Here is a 26887-nt window from a genome sequence, read left to right as displayed (position 1 = left end):
ATCTATTTATTTATCTACCTTTTATCTATTATCCATTTATCATCTATTGTTTTGTCCTTGTATCTATTATTATTATTATTATTATTATTATTATTAATATTAATAAACAGGATTTATATAGCGCCAACATATTACGCAGCACTGTACATTGAAAAGGGGTTGCAAATGACAGACAGATACAGACAGTGTTACAGGAGGAGGAGAGGACCCTGTCCCGAGGAGCTTACAATCTAGGAGGTGGGGGCAGTAACACACAATAGGATGGGGATATGGCGTGGGGGGAAGTAGTGAGGGTTTTAGAGACAGGGGAAAAAGGTTAGGTGAGGTTGCAGCTTTGGGTTTTGAGTTCTCTTTCAAATGAGTAGAAAGTAGGAGCAAGCCGAAAAGGACGAGGAAGACCATTCCAGAGAGTCAGGGCAGCTCTAAAAAAAAGTCTTGGAGCTGTGCATGTGAGGAGGTTATGAGTGAGGAAGTAGCCATGTATCTGTGCTGCCCAGCTATATCATCTGATTCTTCTCAATCCATCTTTTTTCTCTTCTCTCCTTTCCTCAGGTCGTCTCCCCACCTGGCTGTCCGGAAGTCTCCTGAGATGTGGTCCTGGTCTCTTTGAAGTTGGCTCTGAGCAGTTTTATCATTTATTTGATGGTCAGGCTCTCCTGCACAAGTTTGAGATTAAAAATGGTCATGTGACATACCACCGGCGGTAAGTATCAGTGATTTCAGGCTTCTTTACATGCAGTTGGCAAATGTCAGTGTTCCCCAACCGGGGTTCCTCCAGAGGTTGCTGGGGGTTCACTGAGCAATGAGCAGTTTGTGCCTCTTAGGTCATTTTACATGACATTTTGCTTATCTGTAAGTGTGACATTCTTCCCACAGGCCAGTAAAGTAAAAGGAATTCTTCCCACTTACCACCACACTAATATAATGAGAGCTCTGTGAATGTATTGTGAATCTTTGCCAGGGTTTTATGGCTGCCTGTGCCCCCATTGGAACGATTTCACCTTACTCCCTGTCCAGGTGACAACAAAAGCTACAACTGAAACACTAAAAAATATTGTGCAATTTCTGTGTAATGAGCAATCCTTCCCGTGCTACAGTGCAGAGCTGTCATAGCTGACCCCGCTGTATGCCGGGCCCCGCACACGTGCCATTTTATTTCTGTAGCCCCGCTTACCCAGAATCCTTTGGTGTATAATTGCTGGTTTCCTGCTATCTGTGGCTACAGCCTGCCACAGGTGGTCTCAAAGCTCTGCATTTTCTGTCATTTCAGTTTATTTCTGATCCTGTGGATCTTTTATTCTCAGAAACCAACGCTGTACTGAACAAATGTTAAAAAAGATTTTTAGTATCATTTTTCCTAAAGCCCAAAAGTCAAAAAGTGAAAAAGAATTTTGTATAAAATGTAAAAATAAAAGCAACTTGGGGTACATGAATCAATTATTCACATAATTATTCATTCAATGAAAGTGCTTGTATTATTGTTCCGTGTGAATTGACATAGGGGAATGTATTTGATAGTCAACTAGAGAAGGCTGAGAGTACCTTAATACACTTGAAAGGTATTAGGTAGACATGGGCAGATGAATTAAGAAGACCTCTAAGTAGATTGTAAGCTCTTCGGGGCAGGGTCCTCTCCTCCTCCTGTGTCACTGTCTGTGTCTGTCTGTCATTTGCAACCCCTATTTATTGTACAGCGCTGCATAATATGTTGGGGCTATGTAAATACTGTTTATAATAATAAAAAGTAGACATAAATTACCATGTGGGTCTCAAGTTGTCCACTAGATGGTGCTGTGTTGTATATAAATATAGAGGTTGACCTATAGTATAGACTGTTCATTTAGCAAAATAAATGATCAATGAGCAAAGAACAATTCATCTATCTTAGTGAATTTGGTGAAACATCAGTTTGCTCAGAATACCCAATCACATGCAAGGAAATGCTGGAAAATACCTAATTCATTTAGCTAAGTGCAGTTATCTGTCCAGCCAGTAGGTGGAGCTCTGATCTCCTTTTTGAATTTTTATCATGGTTTCTTTTAAGCCATGCTGCAAGAAGTCTGGTATACACAAAGAGTCAGCACACAAAGGACTTTTAAAGTTTAGTACAGGGGTATCAAACTCAAATACACAGAGGGACGAAATTAAAAACTTAGACCAAGCCGGGGGCCAAACTTGAAATTTACTGAAAAAATTGACGAAGTTTACTACTTCATCCATAACTAACAAAAACAAACCCCTCTACACACACTTTAGGATTGAAAGGACTAATTTCTATTTATCTATGTAGGCTGTGTGTTGTTCATCCTCTCACATCACAAGTTTGACACTAAATATTATACTATGCAGTCTCTAATAGATTGAAACAAGCACAATGGCCCTGGTAGTCAGGTACCATGTGATCATTGCCTAGGCTTTGTGTCACATGATGGGTGTACAGGAATAATGTCTATGTATTGCATGTATTGAAAATAATGATGTGAGGTGGTAATGCGGGCGGGCCAGATGTAGTTCATTTTCGGAATTCTTATGGGAGCCAAAAAAAGTACCTTGAGGGCCTGATTTGGCCCACGGGCCAGAGTTTCATACCCCTTGCTTAGTAGGAGGTTTTGGTCAGACAATGCAAGCTCCTATGCTGTGCTGCATCTATAGAGGTGAAGCTTTCTCCCCCTAGGTCAGGAAGTGTTTGCAGATTACAGAGTCTTCCATTTTCTATATAACCTTCAATGATTTTTTGATGTTATATTGCAGTTTTGTAAAAACCGATGCATACGTCAGGGCCATGACTGAGAAGAGGATTGTCATCACAGAGTTTGGCACATTTGCTTACCCCGATCCCTGCAAAAACATCTTTTCTAGGTGAGTGGGATAGATGATGTCAGGTTATTTTTTTCCATGATTCAAGACAAACTTACCTGTCTGCCTGATAAATTTGTTAAAAAGTGTTGGTTTATGTAGTCAGCCTGTGTATAGGCTGCTGGTGGTTTTCACTATTCCTTCTGAACACTAGAGGGCAGCAAAGTGACTGCAATGTTGGCTTCTTGACTATAGGACAACTCCATGTCCCATGTGTATCATGGATGGGTGTGGTTAAACTTGTAGCCTCAGGTCTATATGGCACAATGGGGTGGCTACAAATGACGACATGGAGCATGAATCGTAGCCACAGGTGTTAAGGATGCCCAACTCTCTGACGATAGAAGGGATTTATTGAACACACATGGAAACTAGACAGGGCGTGTCCAGTGAGGGACTTTTGTGCTTTTGTTGCAGGTTTTTCTCTTACTTTAAAGGGATCGAAGTGACGGACAATGCCCTGGTCAACATTTACCCTGTGGGTGAGGACTTTTACGCCTGCACAGAAACCAATTACATCACCAAGGTCGATCCAGAAACGCTAGAAACCATTAAGAAGGTAATTAAAGGAAAATGGCAAGCAGATAAAAAAAACAAATACCCCACCATTGTACCTACCATATAGCCCACTGTATATATGAATGACTTCTACTGTATAAAATTGTGATCAGGTGACCTGCACACATGCGCCAGATGTATAATGTAAAGCTAAAGCAAAAAAAAAGCCACAAGGAGCCAGGGATTTTTTTTTTGACCATTGAGACTTTGCATTTCTCTTTAGTCAATGTTCCCTACCTCCTGTTGACTTTTTTGTTTTTTCAATTTTAAGTCCACTTTAAGTGGAAGATTTATTTCTATAGCTTCAGTGAATATTGGATTTGGGTGAAAATCACTGAAGCTCTCCTCATGCCTGTCCCTGACTTAGGTATACATTACTTTCAGATCAATTACGCTATCGCTGAAGATGTCACTGCCAGCTACACCATTCAAAATTTGCTTTTGGGCCCCATAAATCCCAATTACGTTCCTTTAATAAATGTAGAGATCTTAGATCAGCCAGTAGAGGGAGCTCTTCATTTTACTCATTGAGAAATCAACCACAAGGGGGCGAACCACAACCACAAGGGGGCGAACTCCCATCCTTTCATTACAGGATGAAGCAGCAAAGCACAACTATATAGCAGTAGGAAGCAAAGTCTGAGCATGTAATAAAAATAAATATGGCTGCCACTATATATTTATTTACATGTAAATTATGCAAAGAAACAATATTTTTAGAATGTCATTAGTCATTGGTAAGATTTCTGACTACGAGGTGATTTCTTTTACAAATTGGAAGAGACTTTTAGCCCTCTATTACTTATTCACCCTTTACCGATGCCTGACCCGTGGTTTGTATGCTCATTAATTTTGATGATGCACACCTGAGCGTGACTGAGAATGTAAATGTTCATTTTATGATGGAGGACAGGAAACATCTGTGGACATCTCTGGAAATGTCAGTGAGTGACGGATATTGCAGCATGAGTCACCGCCATTAGTCATCGATAACCTTGTCTCTTCCTATTTTCTTAGGTAGATCTCTGTAACTATATCTCCATCAACGGGGTGACGGCTCATCCGCACATCGAAAACGACGGCACCGTTTACAACATCGGAAACTGTTTTGGGAAGAATTTTGCCATTGCCTATAATGTGATCAAAATACCCCCCCTGCAGGCAGGTGTGTGCGGGGTTATTACAAAAATAAGCACTGGGAATGATGGGTCGCGTTGGATTTTTGCTACATGTGTGTGTCACATCACAAGTGTGGTGAGGGGTAAAAACTTCCTCCCATTGCAATGCACTTGCCCCAAAAAAATACTGCATTCAAATATTAGCCAGCAGGGGGAGCTTTAGCTTCTTTTACAATTTCCATAAACTTCCCGTTATTAAAAAGAATGGTCCCCAATAGCTAGTTTAAAACTTTCATGCGACTTCTTACCCTTTTTCCTCCTCCTTGATTGGCTGCTTCCCCAGTTTTAATGAGATAGCTCTGTTTTAATGTATGAAATGTTTTTTTTTTGTTATTACAATGCATGTACGTATATATCTAATACCCATTGTCTGTTCGATGCTTTAGATAAAGAAGATCCGGTAACAAAAGCCAGTGTTGTGGTCCAATTTCCTTGTAGTGACAGATTCACGCCGTCCTATGTTCACAGGTGATCAAGCTGTTCCGTTTCTAAAAGTAAAAGGTGCCTTGCTGCTGTGTGATTCAGTGCCTTTATTGGTATCTGTATGCAAAATGGACCTAAAAAAAGCTGGACAGGAAGTGAGCATAAATTTCTCCTGAGATATTACCTGAGATAAAGAAAACCAAAGATACCGTGTTTCCCCGAAAATAAGACACTGTCTTATATTTTTTTGGGCTTCCAAAAACACACTAGGTCTTATTTTCAGCGTAGGTCTTATATACTTTTTTTAATGAAAAAAAAACACTTACCATATTCCCAAATTCCCCTTACAAATTCCCCTTCTGATCACTCTGTGCTTTTTTTCCACTGTTCGGCAGTTAGGACATGGAACAGCAGGTGGCGCTGTGCCGGTTTCTTTCCTGCTTTACAAACAGGAAAAGACACGATGCTGGCAGAGGAGAGAAGAGAGACATGCTGCAGCCAGAGACACACGCAGGATCGGGTATCAGGTGAGTATATTATTTTAATTTTTTTTTTAACACATTTTTAAGGGCTCACTAGAACTAGCCTGGTTACATGCACTTCAGCTTCTGACAGGCGAAGTGCATGTAATATCACTCCGCCTGTGACAGGAGCCGGAACTACAAGGAAAGCATCGGCTTGTGCGGCTGTGTGTTAGCCCGCTGTGTGTACGCCCGCTGTCTCCCGCTCGGTGAGTACTGTTTTAATTTATGTTTGCTTTTATTTTTTTTTTTTTTTTTTATTTTTCTACTAGGTCTTATTTTCGGGGTAGGTCTTATATTAGGGCAGGTTGGGGGGAAAAGTGCTAGGTCTTATTTTCGGGGTAGGTCTTACTTTCGGGGAAACACGGTAACACAGGGAACATACCAAAAATCCAGTCTTTAAAATTAGGAGATAGGAACAGAATGTGTGTTTGTGTTGGTGGGGGCGGGGGGGTTGTTAGCATTGTGGCATCAAGCAATGCTTGCAGAAAATATAGAAAAAGTAAAATAACTTAATGACTTGAATTTTGAGGGGCAGCACCATTCTAATACTGAGCAGGGGGGAGGCTGTGAACCAGTTTAAAAAGGAAAACACAAAAATCCTATGCGTTTCAAGTACCTGAGTACTCTTCATCAGGGCAACAACACAATATACATGTTTATACAGGAACTGGGTGCAGAGGTCTCGACTGAGATTGGGCTCCTTATTCTAGAGGTACTGTAGGGGCCCTCACCATGATTACAATTTGGCCACTCAATGTTCTACACAGTGATATATTATTATTATTATTATTATTATTATTATTAATAAACAAGAGTTATATAGCGCCAACATATTACCAGAGGTTGGAACTCCAGTCGCGCAACTTGGGCTTGAGTCCGACTTTAATCACCTAATAAACGACTTGCAACTAGGCTTGGGGGTTTTGTCCAGCGACTTGCAGTAAGTGTTCTGTAGCACCGCCTTCCTCTCGGCCTTCCTTGCATTCTAAGTCCACAGCTTTCTCCTCTGACAGCTGAAGGGCGCAGGGAGGAAGGCGGTATTAAAGAACCTTCACTGCCTTCCTCCCCTTCAGCTGTCAGCTGACAAAGCCGAACTTAGTGGACTTGGAATGCAAGGAATGAGGGGAGGAAGGCATTATAACAGACTAAGTACAACTTGCAAACGACTTGATAAATGAAGTGACTTGACCTGAGACTTGACTTGGAACTTGGTGTCAGTGACTTGGGACTTGATATGGACTTGAAGGGTGACGACTTAGTCAAACCTCTGCATATTACTCAGCGCTGTACAATAAATAGGGGTTGCAAATGACAGACAGATACAGATAGTGACACAGGAGGAGGAGAGGATCCTGCCCTGAAATGCTTACAGTCTAAGAGATGGGGGAAGTATCAGACAATAGGAGGTTGGAAGTAGTGAGGGTTTAGGAGACAGAAGAAGACAGGAAGGTGAGTTTGAAAAGATGGGTTTTGAGTGCTCTTTTAAAAAAGCAGAAAGTAGAAGCAAGCCGAATAGAATGAGGAAGACCATTCCAGAGAGTCGGGGCAGCTGTAGAAAAGTCTTGGATCTGTGCGCGTGATGAGGTTATGAGTGAGGAAGTCATTAGTAGGTCATTGGAGGAGCGAAGAGACCGGCTATTGGAATTTGATGTGAAACAAGGGCCAAATGTTCAGGAGGGACTCTGATTTGTAAGAGGGGATTCTGAAGTGAAGGGAAAGCTCTGATATAAAAGGGTAGAGTCGATATTTGAAATGTAGGCTCTTAATGTTAAGGGGAGAACTCTCCTAGACCACCAGCTCATCCATAACTTCTTATTGGTTTTTTTCCAGTTTCGGGATGTCACCAAATTATTTGCTCTTCGTGGAACAACCAGTGAAGATCAATCTGTTCAAATTCCTTTCGGCATGGAGTATTTGGGGGGCCAATTATATGGACTGCTTCGAGTCCCATGAAACCATGGGGGTAAGTCAGAACATTATGGCAGCCAAAACTTTATGGAAATAGTAGGGACGTGTTCCATATTGGTACAGCCTTTTAAGATTTCTTGAGAACCAATAGGAAGTCTCAAAAGAGATAGGAAATCACAACTTTGTAATTTAACCAATAGGCGATGCTCTTTGAAATGATTCCCCTCACTCCCAGTTCCAGGGACAATTGTAAATTGTTTTATCTATTTCTGGTTTATTTTAAAGCTTTATTTATGGATTCGGGATTCGGGAGCTGGCGCATGTAATGTCAAAGTCACATAACCAGCTCTTCATTAAACACAGAAAGCTTTGTGATTGGAAGAGAGCAAGTCACGAACTGTTACCCTCCAATCACAAAGCTCCATTCAGCCCTGTGCACTCTTTGGGATGAGAAGGGCCCCATCTATGCATTAATTCGCATTATTCTCTGTGTTTTGTAGGTGTGGATGCATGTAGCGGAAAAGCACACCGGAGAATATCTCAATGTAAAATACAGAACCTCCGCCTTCAACATCTTCCATCACATCAACACCTACGAGGACAATGGATTTCTTATAGCGGACCTGTGCTGCTGGAAAGGGTAAGGTGTCCTGCTCACCTGGCCAATCAGGATGGGATTTATTAAAGCTCTCCAAGACTGGAGAAGATAGACTATCAGGGGGGAACCTGGGTGATCCAGAAAACCTGGAATTAATTTCTTAACAATCATTTACTATTAGTTGACAAATAGTTTCAATCCTGGACCAGAGCCATTCACGATTTGCTTGCTCACCCAGGTTCCCCTATTAAAGTCTATCTTCTCCAGTCTTGGAGAGCTTTAATTAATCAGATCCAAATCTGAACATTGGGGGAGACTAGACTAAGGAAATGCTCCCTCCTGCCTGCAGCTGACTGGTGACATCATCTCCGCCAGAAATACAAATCTATTGGCAGTTATGTGTTTGCCTGAAGTTCTTCTGCACCATTTCCCATCCTCCATACCTGAACCGATGATCACTGGGGTCCATATGTGCATATCATGCATTACCTCTTCTATAGCATATTTGGAGTTGATAAAAATGTCTGGTTGTCTCCTTTTCAGTTTTGAGTTCATCTACAACTATCTGTATCTGGCCAACTTACGTGAAAACTGGGAGGAGGTTAAAAAGATTGCAGAAAAAGCGCCACAGCCGGAAGTGCGCCGATACGTCCTGCCCCTCGATATCCAAAAGGTGAAGTATCACAGAAATGTGGCTATTCTATGCACTCATGCAGCAACCGACCAATGAATTTGGTAGAAACCAGCGAAGTCTATATGTCTACGTCTAAAAGGAAAAAGAAGAGCCATGTCCCTAAACAAGAGGGTTCAGAGAGTGGGACTTTCTATATATTAAAAACCATCATATATTTATTATGTATCAAAATCACTATATACAACACATAATTCTATAAAAACAGGTAAAAGCATATTATTTTTCACAGATTGTCAGAGAATCTAACAGGATGTCAATAGTACACTGCATTACACCTACAGTATACCTCATACGAGTAATGATTTTGTAGAAGGGGGAGAAAGGTTTTTTTTTTTTTCATCCGACGCATTTCGCAGCACTTTGGCTGCTTCTTCAGGAATAGGTGTGAACAAATGAATCATCTCCTAAAACCAAGACACAATGGTTGTGAAAACTGCATGCTAAACCAATACCAGCATCTCTAATATACCAAAGGACCTTGGGACTGTATAGGTTAAATCACATTGTTTGCTGAATTCCAATATTGATATAAATTAAACCATTCTAAAGGATGGATGATGCCCTTTAGGAGATGGAAAATCACTAAGGGGGAAAATACGTCACTGTCATGCCATTTGAGGCAATCCATGCAATTCAGCTGATCCAGATAAAAAAAAGTGTGCACAGAGAAAACAGAATAACCATTCTGTTTCCTGGTCCTCTGGGAACCAGTGAAGTCTCCAAGGCACAAAATAGCTTTCAGTGACAGATCCACCTAAAGAACTATAGAACTGCATTCAAAAATTGCAAGCAGACAGGATTTTTTTGCAGAAGACACAGCTGATATCCTTTCCTCGAAAAAAACCTCTTTACCTGTATCAGTAGCTCACTTTAGTGTAGTTTGGGGTAGGGTTCCGGTTATGCCGAGTATTCTGGCATCCCCGGAGCTGCCAGGACTGAATGAACCCAGTGTGTATGCGGGGGGAGTTACATATTCCAGCCTAATGTTCCTGATCACCACTTGTGGCAGTAAAACGCGTAGGGACTTTTTTAGTCATCATAAATGGCAATTGTTGCAAAATTGTTGATCGGAGTTTGTGGTTGGAACCAATACAAGTGATCCCCATTGTGGCTTTTGGGTTCTGCACTTTGTGGTGAGCGATGTCTGGTTTCAGTCAATCGCGTTTTATTATTAAGATGACAAAAAGTTGCATTGTCTATAAATTTCACCGATTTTTTGTTGCCCTAAGTCTTTTTCTAAAATAAATAAATTCTTTTTTATATAATATTCTATAATATATAATAATGTTTTTAATATAAATCTCTCTGACATTTTCTCTCTATTATTTTTTGATGCTCAGAACGATGTGGGAAAGAATTTGGTGAGTTTACCGTACACAACCGCCACAGCGACCCTGCGCAGCGATGATACCATCTGGCTTGAGCCCGAGGTTCTCTTTTCAGGGCCCCGGCAAGGTTTGTAACTTCTGCAATTTTTTTTTAATATTTCGTATTGAGTGGGGGAGAGTAAGCAAGTTTTTATTGTCCGTGACCCTTATTTGTCTTGGGGGCCAAGGGTACAGGAAGTGACAGTGCTCAATTTTAGGGGAGTCTTAAGAGCCGGGGGGGGAATATTTTAATAGGGCAAATGTTTGGGTGACAACTTCATAATGAGAGTGATCATTTTACAAGATATTGCTGTAGGGTCTGTTCTATGGAGAGGGGAGGGGCAAGATGAGGGAATGGCACCCGAAGGCACTAAAGGCAATTCCTAAATCATTGTCTTTAGTGGTCAATGATTTAGGGATTCGGTGTGGCAGATCCTTAAAGGTGATCAATAATAAAAATTGAGCATCTGTACAAGACGTAACAATGGAAGTTCCTTTCCTCCTCCTTTTGTTTCCCGTTACAGAACAAGAAGTGTGGGGACCTCATGGGTGTGTCAACCCTTCTTCAACCCTACTGGTCATAAATATCATCATTATGCCCAATCAGATTGGGTGTTTTTAAAAAAAGATTCTATTGTTTTTCAATGAGGCAGATCTTTAATTTGGTAAACTGTCAGTGAGATAAGAGGATCAGAAACATCCCATCATCAAAATGTAATCGAAAAATATGGCTGCCTCTAACTATACATATAAAATTCTAAAATTGCATATTACGTTTTTTTTATTTCAATTGTTATTAAAAGACATGCAAGTGTCTATAGCTTTGTTTTTAGTATGTTTAGATCCGGAGGGTTACAATGCACCTTGTTTGGAAATGTTTCATTAATACTAAAACACTGTAATTATCTTTACAGCTTTTGAATTCCCACAGATTAATTATAAGAAGTACGGTGGAAAAGATTATTCCTATGCCTATGGTCTAGGTCTGAATAATTTTATTCCAGACAGGGTAAGAACCAATCATTGCTTTGCTACTGCGTTGTAGGCCGGCCCCCGCAGAGCACTGATAAGGATTTTATGTTGTTGCAGCTTACCAAACTGAATGTCAAAACCAAAGAAACTTGGGTATGGCAGGAGCCCAACACCTACCCATCCGAGCCGATATTTGTACAATCGCCTGATGCCGCAGAAGAGGATGACGGTAACAATTATGAAATGCATAAGAACTGTACATTGTAAAACAATTTCAAATGATGAGCAACAACTAAAATAACTGCTTCGGATACAATTTAGCTCCGTTGCCTTTTAGTTTTACAATGACTAATACTCACATATTGCAGTGTTCATTCACTTATTATATTCATATACCCTATATTGGTATAGAACCATCATTTAGTCCCACCCCTGAGGAGTTTACAAAGGTTTTTATGATTGTGTGAGCAATAAGAATCATCAAATACCTGGTATTCCTGCAAATGATCCTGTAAACATGTAACTGCTTGTGCCCCAGGCATCAGTTACATTGTTCCCAGTCCTTTGCATAGGCTACAAGAACACCTCCCCCATATGTAATAGAAATGTCTGGAAAGGTGTTCTGTAATCTTGTTTTATGGTGACTGGGATTTTGGGATTTTATCATTTAACACATTGACCATCATATTGTTTTTTCTTTTTGCAGGTGTGTTGCTCAGCATCGCTATCTGCCCAGCTGTGGGGCACAAACCATCTTTCATGCTGATTCTGGATGCTAAGGACATGAGTGAAATCGCCCGAGCCGAGGTCGACATCAATATTCCCGTCACGTTTCACGGAATGTTCAAGAAAGCCTAATTGCTCAATTTTTAACTGGTTCTATTTATAAAAGTTCTTTCACTCAGGATTCACACATAGTCAAATTCAATGAATTTAGAAAATGTTACTCTTGGGTGAAAGTTGTATAAATTTTGGGTGAAAACATGTATAAACATATTCCTAAGTTGCATAAAGTTTATTATTTTGGTGAAATACTATACATGGGTGCCATGGCCCAATTGGGGGGTGTCTGAAAGTGCAGCCACTCTGGTTCAACAAGGTGCCCAATCAGATACTTCCCTTCTTGATTCCAGATCCGTATAGAGCAGTGTAAGGAAGATTATGATTGGTATAGACAACACAAATGATTTTTATTGGGTCTACTGCATCAAATTTCTAAAGCTGTGTACAGGTCATTGTACTTGGACCTATTGCCAGCCTCCGAGATGAATTAAGATGCCGGGGAGGTACTGAAAAGGAGGGGGGACATAGCTAACCTTTCCTGTGACCGGAACTATAATGCAGCTGTAAGTCAAATAATGTTATTTAGATACATTTTTGGTTTGTCAATAAAGTTATTTTATATATCAATTAACTTTTGTGGTCAATAAATTCATGTGTATTTTTATCTTATGAACAATGCCCCCTGCTGGTGGGATTGTGCAATTATGGAAATTTTAAAAAAAATTGTATCCCCCTTAAAGCGGAATCCTTTGTAGAATTGATGCAGCTTTGTGCTCATGCATTTTTTTATTGCAAGCAGTGGAAGTACCTACATTTACCTAGTATTATCCTCTTGTAGCCCCTGCACAACAGACCGTTCTTAACCAGGATTCCTCAAGAGGTTGCTGGGGGTTATTTAGGCAATGAGCAATTTGTAGCTCTCAGGTTAGTTAAAGTGACACCAATGATCTTTTTGGCTATCTGTAAGGGTGACATTCTTCCCACTGGCCAGCAATGTAAGTGGCATTCATAGCACTGACCACCACACTAATATACTGTGAGTTGAAGATATTGTAACTATTGCAGAGATTACCCCATATCTGAATTGTAAACTCCACCCGCTGCTAAACACATTGACCAATAAGTCCCTGCTTTTTCTTTAAGCAGGTTTTGTTTTTTTCTATAAAATGAATACTATTTATATAAAAAGTTCAGTTGTTAGATTTTTTTTAATAAAATATTTACAAAATTTAAATAGATCTCAGATTTACAACAACAAAATATTAATCACATTCTCAGTATTGGAGACGGATGGAAGGCGACCTTTTCATATTTTCTTTGATTGATAATTGTAAGGCACTTGCTGAGCACCTGATAAAATAAAAAAACAGAATGAAACATTAAAAAAGGTTTATAATAAACTTAGACTACAACATACTTAAATATGGCAACCTTAGCTGTTTCATGTGATGGTTTCTCTTTAACCTTCCATTTGCATTATTATTATACAGTATTTATATAGGTCCAACATATTACACAGCGCTGTACAAAGTCCATTGTCATGTCACTAATTGTCCCTCAAAGGGACCCACAATCTAATGTCCCTGCCATAGTTATATGTCAATAATACAGGCTAAGGTCAATTTTGGGGGGAAGCCAATTAACCTAACTGCATGTTTTTGGAATGTGGGAGGAATCCGGAGTACCAGCTCCGCAAACATGGGGAGAACCTGCAAACTCCATGCAAATAGTGTCCTGGCCAAGATTTGAACCAGTGGCCTATTGCTGCAAGGGCCAAAGTGCTAACCAATGAGCCACCATGATGCAATTTTTTAACAGAAGCTAGGAATTTTCTATCATTTAGGCTGGTATTATGACTTAAGACAGTCCAAGCTCATTTTTTTATTTTTTTTGGGAGGGGGCAGCAATTAAACTAACTGCATGTTTTTAAAATGTGGGAGTAAACCCAGAGGAAACACACGCAAACAGGGAGAACCTGAAAACTCCAAGCAGCTGAGACCCAACACTGCAAAGGCCAGAGTGCTAACCACTGAGCCACCATGCTGCCCATATATTGCCTAATTCTTTACATGGGCAAACTGCACTAAACCAAAACAGCAGGAGTGACTTTATTTTTTTCCAAAAGAAATGGTTATTCTTCAGAAACTGCAATTTAACATTTTTTCGGCCTTTGTTCTCTAGCAAGCAATCATCTTTCTCAGTGAATCTGGACTTACATGTCTGGTGTCTTCAGGAAGGATCACTCCATCATCCCTGAGTCTAGCCGATGAGTAAAATGCAGAACTTTCCTCCTTTAATCTAAGAAAGGAAAGATTGTTATTGCCTGTAAGGCCTGACAATTAAAATACCTATAAACGATTTCTTCTTTTTTTTCCACAGAGTGAAAAGCAAAAATGCAACTCGAAGCAATCACTAGATAATTATCCTAATAATATATTAGCTTGCAATTGCTTAACTGAAGGTTACCTAATTACACAGTATTTATATAGTGCCTACATATTACGTAATGCTTTAAAATGTCATAGTCATGTCACTAGCTGTCCCTTAATAGAGCTCACAATCTAATGTCCCTACCATAGTCAGTTGTCATTAATACAGTCTAAGGTCAGTTTTGGGGGGAAGCCAATTAACCTAACTGCATGTTTTTGGAATGTGGGAGGAAACCCACACAAACATGGAGAGAACTTGCGAACATCATACAGATGGTGTCCTGGCGGAGATTCAAACCTAGGACCTAGCGCTGCAAAGGCCAAAGTGGTAACCACTGAGCCACCGTGCTGCCCAAAGATATTTTATGCAGACATTTCTGCATTTCCTTATGCAAGCTGATCATTTTTTCAGGAATGCTGGATTAAAAAATATAAAAAAAAAAGTCCATCTGGGCAGGTGCCATACTGCACAAGCTGATCCTGAGCAAGCCACATCAATAGGGCACACTAACCCTAAAAAAGTGAGAGCATATGACTGAAACGTGTTGGCACTGCCACTAAAGCTATCTTGTTACCCAGTATCTTTATCTTTATACACCTCAAACAGAGCTTTCCTGTTTTTAGAGTGCATTGTTTCTGTTTAACTGATCACTCATCACAGGTATGATGAAGATGATAATGGTAGCAGTTTCTCTGGGTTCTAAAGCCCTGTGCAGATGGTATATCTCTGTCAATGGCTCCTTCGTGATCCTTTTCAGTGACAAGACAGCAAACAAATCCTGTACACACAGTGCCATCCTGGGACACAGTGGTTTCAGAGGACTGCTGTACATATGCTAAATTGTCACCCAAGATAATCACAATTTCTGCCTTGTTAGCCCTGATAAAGGGAAAATGCATAAACCTCTGAGACTTGCTGGAGAGGTTTTACTTTGGATTTATGATGGAATAAACTAGTTTCAAATGATAAGAACATTAGTGCGGCTTTCTTTTACCCATAAGATCTAAGAGGATGTATCTAAAGTCAAATAGCAAATCACTTAATCTATATATTCATGCTAGATGAGTGTCATCCGAGACAAACAAACAGTCGTGGCCATCTTGGGTGACAAGGTATCTACACGCTAGATAATTAGGAGTGATAGACTCTTTGACTTTACATAAGTCCTCCTGGAGAATAAGGGAATCAGTGCGATGTTCTCAGAGTTTAAAAGTATTAAGCAAAGATCTGAATCATTAAAATATATATGGACAGTAAAAGTGTATATGGTAGAAAAAAAATAAAGCTTGTATGATATAAAGACAAATACTTCTTCGTGTGTGTTTTAAACCCTGACAAAAACAGTGAAACATTTTGACTGCTTCTAGAATTTATATAATAAATAAAGTTCATTGTGTGTCGCAAAAAATTTCTAGTTTCTACTAGGAAGATCTTTTGACTGCATTGTGTACAATAATCTACACTTTGTATTGTATGGTTGAACTAACAGCAAATCCAGCCCCTCCCATCTGTACAATCTGACTATTGAAATTTAAATCCAAAGTTTTCCAAATCTTACATACCTGGTCAGGAAAGCTGTAAATTCTTCCACATCTTCTGAACTATCCCCCTCCTGGCTGCTAGGTGGAGCACTGTCTGCATCTACAAGACCAATTCTTGCATTTGGCCAAAGGAAGAAAAAGTTTGGAGAGAACGATCGGCCACACTACAGATACAGAAAAAAAAACATTAGGTGCTTGTTCACATGAGGTGATCGGCAGACAATTTAACAGTTTTTATAAACAGTAAAGAAGGTGCTTTAATTTAATAATATTATTGACAGTATTTATATAGCGCCAACATATTACGCAGCGCTGTACATTAAATAGGGATTGCAAATGACAGACAGATGCAGACAGTGACACAGGAAGAGGACCCTGCCCCGAAGAGCTTACAATCAAAGAGGAGAGGATATATGGAATGGTGGGTGAGTAGTGAGGGTTAAGAGACAGAAGAAGATGGGTAGGCAAGTTTGAAAAGATGGGTTTTAAGGGCTCTTTTAAACAAGCAGAAAGTAGGAGCAAGCCGAATAGGACGAGGAAGACCATTCTAGAGAGTCGGAGCAGCTCTAAAAAAAAGTTGTGCATGTGACGAGATTATGAGTGAAGTCATTAGTAGGTCATTGGAGGAGCCAAGAAAGTGGCAAGAGGGATTTTTCTATCAGGTCAGAAAGGTAAGTGGGACAAAAACTGTGGAGGGATTTGGAGGCAAAGCAAATTTGATTCTAAAGTGAAATGGAAGCCATTCATTCATTTAGTTCACTTGTTCCCAGAGGAAGTGACTATATGTCAATGTTTAGTGTTTCTACCTATGTACATACCATGGCAAAGCTCTCTCCACCGTGGCATCCACCAACAATCAGTGTGATCTTTGGCACCGAGGCACAAGCCACAGCAGCCATCATAGAGGCCTGAGCCTTCAGCCTGTTCGTCAAAACTTCTGCCTGGACAACAAAAACAGTTAAAATTATTGTTCTAGAATTTATTACTATTACTAAATAGGATTTTTATATTATGCAGAGCTGTACATTAAATAGGGCAAAATTAAAGATTGGGAGATAATTTAATGGACAAATGTTTGTGGTTACCTCGCCATTACATCTAAATGAGCAAGCTAGACATTATATTCGGCATGGAAATTATTAGATTGTCAGTCCCACCCCACTCTCTTCTGGAAAATATTTCTATAGGAATTTGTGCCTAGTCAGCATTTGTGAGGTCAGGTATTGATTTTGATTAAAAAAAACTGGCTCACAGTTGGAGTTCCAGTTCATCCCAAATGTTTCCAGCAGGCTGGAGGTCAGGGCTCCTAGCAGGACATCCGAGTTCTCCACACCAAACCCATAATGACAAATCTTTATGAAGCTGGCTCTGTATACAGGGACACAGTTATGCTTGAAAAGAAATCAATCTTTGTATGTTGAATCATAATAGAATCATTTATCACTTGGGACACCAAACTTCAAGGCATCTGAAAGGTATCCACATTTAGCCATATGGGTAGATGGGATGATCAGGTATATACCAACATTTGGCAATATATTATTGCAATATGGCAATATATTGAATTCTTGTTTGAACTATCTTGACAGATTATGGATATACCTTTAAGGTTTACATTCATAATGCACAAACATAGAAACCAAAGACCATAATCAGTACACCGGAGTTCTGTACAATGGCTTTGCAGAACCTACAATGATAATTTTTAATTAATGATACCCATACCTAGAGCCTAAGCATCCTCAGCAATACCCCTGAAGAAGCCATTAGGCAAAACGCATTGGGGTTAGAGGCGTCTAGCTATTCTTCTTTCTTACTGGCTATCGAACTGGTATCTTACCATTAGCCATATGATTAGAGAATCTATGTATAGTAATGTGGTGCACCCTGGTTTTAATTTAGGTGATGACTGTAATGAACCATGTAACCATGTGATGCCACTGGTGATTGCTCCAATGCTTTCACATGAAGGCTTTAAGGGGCATTAAATGAAACCTAATGCCCCTACCCCAAATTAAAACACACAAACCTTGGATATACTTGGTGGGAGGGGTTCCTGGGATGTTGTGTTTTGAAGAAATAGCAAAGGGATGTTTCGCTGGTTACAGAGCTGCACAAAGTGACTTCCTTTCAGAGCAGCATCATGGGTAAGTGCACCATTGCTAGCCACAATTCCAACCAAATGCCTAGAAAAATGAATACAAAACAATATATATATAAACATTATATATCTTTCAAATATAGCACAGTTCTAAACTAGAGCCATTGCTGTTTTATGTGAAAAATTATGCTGAAAAAGGTAAAAATCAGCACAGCAGCCAAAATGCCATTTCATCCATCTTCATAATCAGGCCATTCATAAAATCAAAACCAACATACATACCCTTCAATGGCAGCGAATCCGGTCACCAGTGTTGTTCCATATTCAGCTTTAAACTCCAGAAATTTGCTGCCATCTACCAGGCGACTCAGGATCTGTAAAGGAGTTTTAAACAGTAAAATCTACAGAATATAGATATAAGTGTGCTGGAGAACTTTTGCATCTTTCTGTATATTGATCCCACCTATGTAAACCTTTCCACCTTTTGCTGTTTTTAAAGGGATCTATGTGTCTGCTATTTTTGTTCTGTTGAATTTGGTGCAGACTCCACCAGGGGTTTTAAGATAAATTAAGTAAAGTGGGGCTTCTGATATGTTGGTGTAGTAATATGTGATTGCTAGCTTCTGGACACAACAGACGAATTTATATCAAAACCAGCATACATTAGTTGTTGTGTGCATTGTGCCCTTTTATAAAGTCATTTTTGTTTTAATGAAGACTTTTTTTTTTTAATGTCTGTGTTGTAGCCAGGGCAATGTTCACTGCCTATCTCAGTGACCACCCTATCACAACTGATCTTGCATACCTTTTAGTTATAGGACACTCTGGGTGTTGGGGTTAGGGGAATATAAACTTACACAGGGTTATGGGCTCCCCACATATAACAGTGCTGCTGCTTAGCTTAATGGTCCAGTACGGTCACAAGGAGTAAATGACATGTTGTTCCATGGAAGAATTTGGTATTCAGAGAGCAAATGAACAGTAATCATGTGCTGCTACATAATAACATGAGCCAGAAAACACACAGTAAAGAAGTCAAGTCCGCTCACCAATTTAATGTACAGAGTGCAGCTGTAATCTCTCGGTGCGAGCCCGGCTAACTCCCGCGTGTCATAAAAAGGTTCTTCAAACTGGTTAAAGCCATCCGGCGGCAGGTCAAAATTCAGGGTAGAAATGATGAGTCGGGCGCAGTTGTAGGCTTCAGGTTCTGTAGCTGCAAAATGATCGATACAACCGCTGACTCTAGACAAAGAATGGAGACAACGCTCAAAATGGAAAAGTGAATGTCATTAGTGTACACCGGACATGGGTCACGTATGCTTAACGATTGAGAACTTCAAGTTCCAGAACGCTCCACCAGTCGGGAGCATTCACCATGTACATATTTACATGTACTATCTATTTTCTGTGAAGAAAGATATAACCAACAGCTATGGTCACAGTGAAGGTGCTCAGAGTGCACCATGTGTATATCCATTTGGTGATCACGGACATTTTGCAGTTATCATTTGATGAAGAGGCATTTTATAAATGTGCAAAGGACTATGCCTCTCTCCTCCACTTATTCCTATTGCACATAGTAGATCCACGCTTTCAACCATTTATTTTACAGATAGTTGGGTCACCTGTCCCAAAACACATCCTACATGTATACAAGATCCTACCCTTTCAAACACTGGGGTGGGGTAAACTACAGGACCCTGCTGAGGATACCAACAACAGATATGAGCTTGCAATCAGTTTTTTTGATCATCCATACACAACATTAAATGTATTAACACAATCAATGACTTTACATTCAATTTAGGAGAAAAAAAAAAGATGCACAGCTGAATTTTAGATTCCTAGGTAATCAATCTTTTTATCAGATAGATAATCATCAGGGAATTAATTCTATTCCTGCTCCGAGATCATATGTCTGCAAACTTGCAGTGGCCACCCAAAAGGTGAGAAGGGACACCCCCAACCCCCAGATGGACATGAACAGAGTTAGGAAGCGTAGCAGTATTTTCTACTATTGTGCACATATAAGAAGCCGTAATCCAGTGCAAGACATCTCTATCTACATGGCTGTGTTACCTAGAGTGAAGTTTGGCTCCACCAAGGTCTTCGGCTGAAACATCCTCCCCTGTCGCAGCTTTAACAAGTGGGGGTCCAGCTAAAAATATAGTTCCGATCCTGTCCACCATGATAGTTTCCTCTGCCATGGTTGGGATATAAGCCCCGCCAGCTGTACACGAGCCGCACACTACCGCCACCTGATCCAATAAACACAGATAAAGGTATTACATAAAGTGATATTTAGGATGTGCCAACCAGCTGTCTAATACTGCAATCAGGCTGCATAAACAGTAAAAGATGTGAGAGTCTATAGTTGTTTTTTTTTTCTTTGCTTATTGAAAAGCTTTCCTTTACAGTGTCCTGTGTGTTGTTGTACCTGGGGAATTTTCAGTGCTGACATGATGGCTTCATTGTAAAATGTCCTTCCTCCATGCTCCTTGTCTGGGAATAGCTGAGCCTGGAGAAACAAGAGAAGTATTGATACTGGAAGAACAGCACCAGGGCAAGCAGCAGCAAAAACAACAAAAAGGTGGCACAGGAGGTACCTGTAGAGGCAGAAAGGCCCCTCCGCTATCCACCAGGTACACAGTGGGCAGCCTGTTCTGCATAGCGATCTCCTGAGCCCGCAGCTGCTTCTTCACCGAGATCGGATACGCAGTTCCGCCTTTCACAGTGGCATCATTGGCGATAAACATGCACCAAATATCACTGACCTTCCCAATACCTGCAGCAGACAATACAAGACATATTTAAGATGTGTATCCAAGGAGTGCATGTATAACAATCAGATTATAACAAGTTCCTGTTTTTATAGCACCATATTTATTAACAGGAAATCTGATTTTGTTTAGTAGTGATCAGTGGTTTGATTGGTGTAAATTATTCTTAGCGAAGTAGAAAAAAAAACTTCATTCAGTTGAATGAAGCAACAAATAACCATATTTGTGAATGGTGTATGCAGCCCATTCATATCCTTTGTGGCAATCTGATCCTCACCATTTGGTTTGGAGATCACCACTACTGATCAGCAGTCCCCATAGGTCCTTAAAACCTGTCTTGACTGTTCCTCTTCTTTAGGTGTGTTTATTTAAATCAAGCAGTGCAAGTACTTGAATTTGATCTAGCATCAGCCGCCTACATTTTGTGTAGAACACAGCTCAGTATATTAAGAGTGAGAAGCAGCAAAAAGGAGCCAATCAGTTGTGCTGCAGTGCATGCAGGATTAGGATACCAGTAGAGAGACAGACAGATACAAAATGACAGAGATATGAAATTACACAATGATCATGTTCAGTAAAAGTAGAAAGCATCAAGAACTGTATTTGCTGTATGAAACAGAGGACCAAGGGGACTGAAGGAGCAAAGGTTCTTCAATTTGGAAGAAGTGATTATTCCCTACTGTCATTAAGTGATTTTAAGCAAAGTGGTGAGCAAATACAGTAACAGAGATCCATGCATGTGCACATGGCCAAAAAAATATATATTTTTTTTTCCCCTGCAAAAAACTATACAAAGAGCTTACTGTACCAGTCAGGCAACCGGCAGAAGGAACATCACCGTACGGTAGACCAAGACCCCCAAATGGAGACAGTTCAAGGAAGTTTTCATCATCTAAAAGCAGCTTCAACCTCTCCCGCACCAGCAGCTTTTTGTTTCTTTGTGTATGGCGCAAGATGGCATTTTCACCTCCTCCCAACTTTACCTTCTCCAACAGTTCCAGGTACCTTTAAAAGACACATCAACACTTTGATTAGATCATGCAGTATATTATATGACCATTGTAATCTAGGATCTTATTTATGTGCTCATATCGGCTCATCAGGCTTATAACTGCTGAATAAATGTACAATATTTTTTTTTTTTAAATCATAATCCTTCCTCAACCCATTTAAGTGCAGCCCACCTGGTTACATATCTCTCTGTTCCAGCCACTCATTGTGCTGCCCTGCCTAGTACCACACAGCCTTTTCATGAATAGACGCCTCTTGCTGAGTCCACTGTTGGTGCACTAAAGCCACATTCATTCTTTATAGAAATATTCGTAATAAGTATAGTACAAGGATACCAAAAAAATGGACAGTTATGGTTGTGGCTACCAGTTCCTTTGCCCCCTTTTTTGATGCCACCCAATCATTGACATCATCATCATGTAGAATAATAAAGAACCAGAACCATGCGTGGTCCTGTACTGTATGCGATGATGTGCCAACCACATTCTAATGGTGGAGCAAAGACACCCAGACTGCTGGTTTTTGTGGAAACCCTCCAGAAGGTACAAATTCAGATCCTATAGACAGAACAAACAAAAGATCTTTATTAGCTTGGGGGGGGGGAACCTAGAGTAAAGCTATCCAAACACAATCTGACTTTCAGCTGACATGTTTGATATAAATCACCAGTGTGCTCCCCAGACCCTCTTAAACTGGGTGCATCACCCGGCTGTTACAGGGGAGGCCACCCAGCTACAGGTCCTTCCTACCCAGCTTAAAACAAAATACTGAACCACCAAACAAAAATCAATTGATTCTACTATCAGACTGCAATCAATGAACTGTCCAACATTAGAAGTGCAGTGCAGATCAGTGTATCTGCATTGTACAAAGTTCCATCAAACTGATTGAGAGATCCCAAAAACCCATCGGATACTACCATCAAAATTTTGCAACCTGACCCACCACGGTGCATTGGATCCTTCAGATGACAGTGTTCTCCCCAGCCCCTTTTAGCTGGGTGCACCACCCCGCACTTTTCAGTAACATCCCTGCTGTTTTTGGGTGGTTACTAAAGAGTTGGGTCACAATACAGGGGCTGCCACCTGCCTACAATTTCTTCCCACCCAGAATAAAAAGATCTGCATGATATAGACCGCTCTTGGTTGATCACAATGAATTTCTGGTTAATGATGATGAAACAAATGAATAAACAGGAAGCTCGGCCCGTGTATGGCGCGCAGCGTTATTTCCCATTCAGCAGATACCAAAACCAGAAGCCTTCGCTATTTAAGCTTCTTTTATTAAATTATTTCAAAGAGATTCCCAAACCTGCTCAGCCTGCCAAATGACTGCGTAATTACAGGACGCCTGAGTGCCGCTCTGATCATCAGACAATTTAATGCGATGTAATGAGATAATTAACGCATTTCACATGATCACCGTTTTATAGAGAAAACTTTCAGGACATTTACAAAAAAGGTTATTTACAGTACAATGTACATCTAAATCCAGCATTTTCCACGAGGCACCAGACGCCCACCCAGCGTCACCCACGAGGCACCAATCGCCCCCAGCGTCTCCCACGAGGCACCAATCGCCCCCAGCGTCACCCACGAGGCAACAATCGCCCCCAGCGTCTCCCACGAGGCAACAATCGCCCCCAGCGTCCCCCACGAGGCAACAATCGCCCCCAGCGTCCCCCACGAGGCATCAATCGCCCCCAGCGTCTCCCACGAGGCATCAATCGCCCCCAGCGTCTCCCACGAGGCACCAATCGCCCCCAGCGTCTCCCACGAGGCACCAATCGCCCCCAGCGTCTCCCTCTCCCACGAGGCACCAATCGCCCCCAGCGTCTCCCACGAGGCATCAATCGCCCCCAGCGTCTCCCACGAGTATACGGTCACCCCCCCGGGTCTTCCTCACTAGCCTCACTTACAGCCCAATGCAAATGTTTCAAATGTAGAAAAATGCTGTAAAGATGATGCCAATGTTTTCCCAATCTGCGAGCATTTGCTAAAATTATAAACTCAGAAAGCCAAGTTAATTCTGATAAGCAGAAATGCCCCTTGGCGCTGCCCCCGGCGGGGTCACCTATAATAAATTTCCAATTTAACTTGTTTTGCAAAAGATGAAGGGCAGGATAGTTCCTGGGGGGCTCCCAGCAGCTGGCAACTTGCAGATTTGGCAGGGGGCAGCAGTAAGTGAACAACTGAACAACTTACTGCCACCCATATTCATTCTGTATGGGGCTGCTGTGGGACAGAGCGTCTCCCCCGAGGCAAAGGTGGCCACGCAGCGTATCTCCCGAGGCAACAGTCGCCACCCAGCGTCTCCCCCGATGCACCGGTCCCAACCCAGTGTCTCCCAGGAGGCACCGGATGCCCACCCAGCGTCTCCCACAAGGCACCAATCCCCCCCCAGCATCTTCCACAGGGCACCGGTCGCACCCCAGCGTCCCCCACGAGGCACCCGTCGCCCACCCAGCGTCTTCCTCACCAGCCTCACATACAGCCCAATGCAAATGTTTCAAATGTAGAAAAATTCTGTAAATATAATGCCAATGTTTCCAAGATCTGCGAGCATTTGCAAAAGTTATAAACTCAGAAATCCAAGTTTAAGCAGAAATGCCCCTTGGCGCTGCCCCCGGCGGGGTCACCTATAATAAATGTGCCCAGTCTCACCTGTCCTTGCAGCGGTCACTGTTCCTGGCATTGGCCTCATAGACATGTCTGTGGATGGGCAGGAGGTCCCCTCTGAGGACAGGGAAGGCCTGGGCAGCCCTGATACTCAACCTGCAGCAATGGGTTCTGCCCTGGGGCAGCTGCTGGAGGAGTCTGTGCAGCCTCAGTGCTGCCATCAGCCACAAATGCAATGGCTGCAGACCTGGGCAAAGTCTCCTAACGAAGGGCAAAGCAAGGCAGCACTTTCGCTTCAGCTGAAGATTCACAGTAGCAGATTCAACACAACGCACAATTCCCTTTGTTGTTGTAATTGCACAATATGAACACTAGGTGACGCAGGGTGTGCTGCAACGTTTCTCCAATAGAGGTCGCTGTGTAATGAAAGTAACAAAGTAGCAAAATATAAATAAATATAAAATACAAATCAACAAACTGCAAAAACAAAAAAATTAAGTGTCAATATTGCAGAATTAAATAATCAAATATTTAAGACCTTTAAGCTAAAAATATTAGGATTGGAAACATTTTACAGAATCCGGTTTATTATTATTATTATTATTATTATTATTATTAATAATAATAATAATAATAATACAGATTTCTAAGCTGCAAAAACAATAAAAAGTGACAACATTACAAAAAAAAAAATAAACATTGGAAAAATAAATACATAATACAGACTTCTAAGTTGACCTATTCAACACATAAATACATAGAGCTCTGCTTGTAAAACAGGGAATCTGACATTCCCTGGTGGGAATCTTCCAGGTCCAAATTCAATTGTTAGAGAATGTTTGAGGGAATGTCAGATTCATTGTTTTATAAACAGAGGGCATAAAGTGCTATGCAGGTAAGATTTACACCTTTATATATAGTGATCAGAAATAAATAGAGGGGATATGGGCACCATAAGTGACCCATCAGTTATGGGGCAAAACCATTACCAAGATTTATAGTTTTTAGTCTTTTGTCAGCCAAAATAGTTTTTCTGGTAACTGCTACCCTACAGCATTAAGCAAAATACCATTGCTTGTCCCAACCCTCCTTTAATCTCTGCTCAATTAAATTGATCAGCCATCTGTAAAGCCACTGATTGAATCCACCAGGCAGAAATTTTTGGTTGCTTCCCCCACCCCCAGTCCTGGGCTCACATGCAGCTCATGGGTGTTCAGGATCAGCGTGGCATGCAGAGCATTGTGCAGGATATATGTGCTAATGGGCTGTAAGTTTTTGCATTTGATACACTAGAACAAAAGAAAAATTTGGTGACAAATCTCCATTAATGCGTCCCCAAACTCAGAAGTTTCGCTTTACATAAAAGGGTAGAGAACCGCTTTTATGTAGGGTAAAAATTAGTTTTTTGTTTTTTTTTGTGAGTGAAACACCTTTTTAAAAAAAAAAAAAAAAAAAAAAAAGTTGTGTGCAGTGCAATGCCCCCCCCCCCCTAATTCTCGACCGCCTAGGCGATCCAGAATGAATGGGAGCGCAAAGCATCCCGCGATACCTACGTCACACATCCTGGGAGGCTCTTGGCATCTCAGGCATACGAAGAAGGAGCCTTTTCACACAAACAGAAATATTTGTGTGAAAATTATTTTTCATCCTACGTCACCCAATCTTGCGCCTGGGACGGTTGACGTAGAATGAAGAACCCAGAAGAAGAGGAGAAGATGGCGCCGCCCGGAGTGCCGGCTCCCGGGGCAGATGCCGGGACGACGCGGGACCCGCTGCAAAATATCCGGAGGGATCGGACTGCCCTGCGGGATTGAAGGTAAGTGAATTTTATTTTTTGCCAGTTTTTAGTTTGGTTCCTCTTTAAGGATTTCTTTATGATTTCTTTATAGTCTATGAGTACGGGTGTCCTATTTCCACTCCCATATTTGTAGCGTCCAATAGGCACCCCCACACTCCTTTAAAAGGAGACCATTATTGTCCATGCAACCCTTCTACTTCCCTTGAAAATAGACCATTGACAGTTCCAGCCAAACAGGGCATGAAAAAAACACAAAAGCTGGATGATCTCATTAAAGATTTCTCCTAAAGTTGGTAGGAACTTCATGGTGACTTGTGTTAATACTTCTGAGGTTCACTTTGCAGAACAGATAGGTGAATATTGGTACAAAACACCAGGAATGACCAGTCCCCCAAAACAAAAAGTATCAGCAATGATTTGTATCTTATCACTTTTGTATCCATATTGACAATGTCCTAAAATTTCAAGAACTTGGCCTGTTCACCGTAGAGACCCTGATATAGTCCTCCAGGTGAGCAGCCACCATCATTTGTGTAGGAGCAATGAAATTGCCAAAATCTTCCTATGCAAAATGCATGGAGGTAATAGCCAAGAACCCGGAACATGGATACATTTTCTCACTTCTACCAGATTTTACATAACTATTTTATCATTTTACATGCAGATTTATTTACCTGAAGTGTGTTTTTGTTCATGCAGCTTCTATCACTTTTATGTCTGTACCTTACTTTTTCAGCTAATCTTAAT

At 41.0% G+C, this 26887-nt stretch overlaps 2 protein-coding genes across 2 annotated transcripts in view; one reads left to right on the top strand and one right to left on the bottom strand.

Moving 5' to 3' along the window:
- Positions 1–12488, top strand: part of RPE65 (retinoid isomerohydrolase RPE65) — a 15297-nt gene extending 2809 nt beyond the window's left edge. The window contains exons 3-14 of the mRNA XM_072419456.1: positions 553–703; positions 2752–2859; positions 3274–3415; positions 4432–4579; positions 4979–5060; positions 7370–7502; positions 7948–8087; positions 8589–8718; positions 10080–10194; positions 11021–11115; positions 11196–11307; positions 11785–12488. Of these exons, the coding sequence (XP_072275557.1) occupies positions 553–703; positions 2752–2859; positions 3274–3415; positions 4432–4579; positions 4979–5060; positions 7370–7502; positions 7948–8087; positions 8589–8718; positions 10080–10194; positions 11021–11115; positions 11196–11307; positions 11785–11936 (1508 nt within the window). The 3' untranslated portion in view covers positions 11937–12488. The remainder of the gene's footprint in view (positions 1–552; positions 704–2751; positions 2860–3273; positions 3416–4431; positions 4580–4978; positions 5061–7369; positions 7503–7947; positions 8088–8588; positions 8719–10079; positions 10195–11020; positions 11116–11195; positions 11308–11784) is intronic.
- Positions 12489–13050: 562 nt separating this feature from the next.
- On the bottom strand, positions 13051–25386 carry LOC140336397 (methylcrotonoyl-CoA carboxylase beta chain, mitochondrial-like). Its single transcript, XM_072419455.1, has 13 exons — positions 25332–25386; positions 24388–24758; positions 21522–21718; positions 20540–20718; positions 20371–20451; positions 20013–20191; positions 18983–19175; positions 18216–18307; positions 17862–18018; positions 16651–16773; positions 15854–15996; positions 14078–14159; positions 13051–13211 (listed from the first exon to the last, which is right to left on the bottom strand). The coding sequence occupies exons 2-13, from the start codon at positions 24561–24563 to the stop codon at positions 13128–13130; spliced, it is 1686 nt and encodes a 561-aa protein (XP_072275556.1). The 5' UTR covers positions 24564–24758; positions 25332–25386; the 3' UTR covers positions 13051–13127.
- Positions 25387–26887: the final 1501 nt, after the last annotated feature.

This window comes from Pyxicephalus adspersus, chromosome 8, assembly GCF_032062135.1.
Source record: "Pyxicephalus adspersus chromosome 8, UCB_Pads_2.0, whole genome shotgun sequence".
Taxonomy (NCBI): Eukaryota; Metazoa; Chordata; class Amphibia; order Anura; family Pyxicephalidae; genus Pyxicephalus; species Pyxicephalus adspersus.
Note: the sequence above shows the minus strand (reverse complement) of the source record. Positions and strands in the feature narration are given on the sequence as shown.

Bases quoted from the DNA above. Each gene is read 5' to 3' on its own strand.
- LOC140336397 (XM_072419455.1), bottom strand. From the start codon at position 24,563: ATGGCAGCACTGAGGCTGCACAGACTCCTCCAGCAGCTGCCCCAGGGC. The intron at 21,719-24,387 runs GTGAGACTGGGC...TGTCTTTTAAAG, and splicing joins AGTGACCGCTGCAAGGACAG to GTACCTGGAACTGTTGGAGA. The intron at 15,997-16,650 runs GTATGTACATAG...CTGTATCTGTAG, and splicing joins GTGGAGAGAGCTTTGCCATG to TGTGGCCGATCGTTCTCTCC.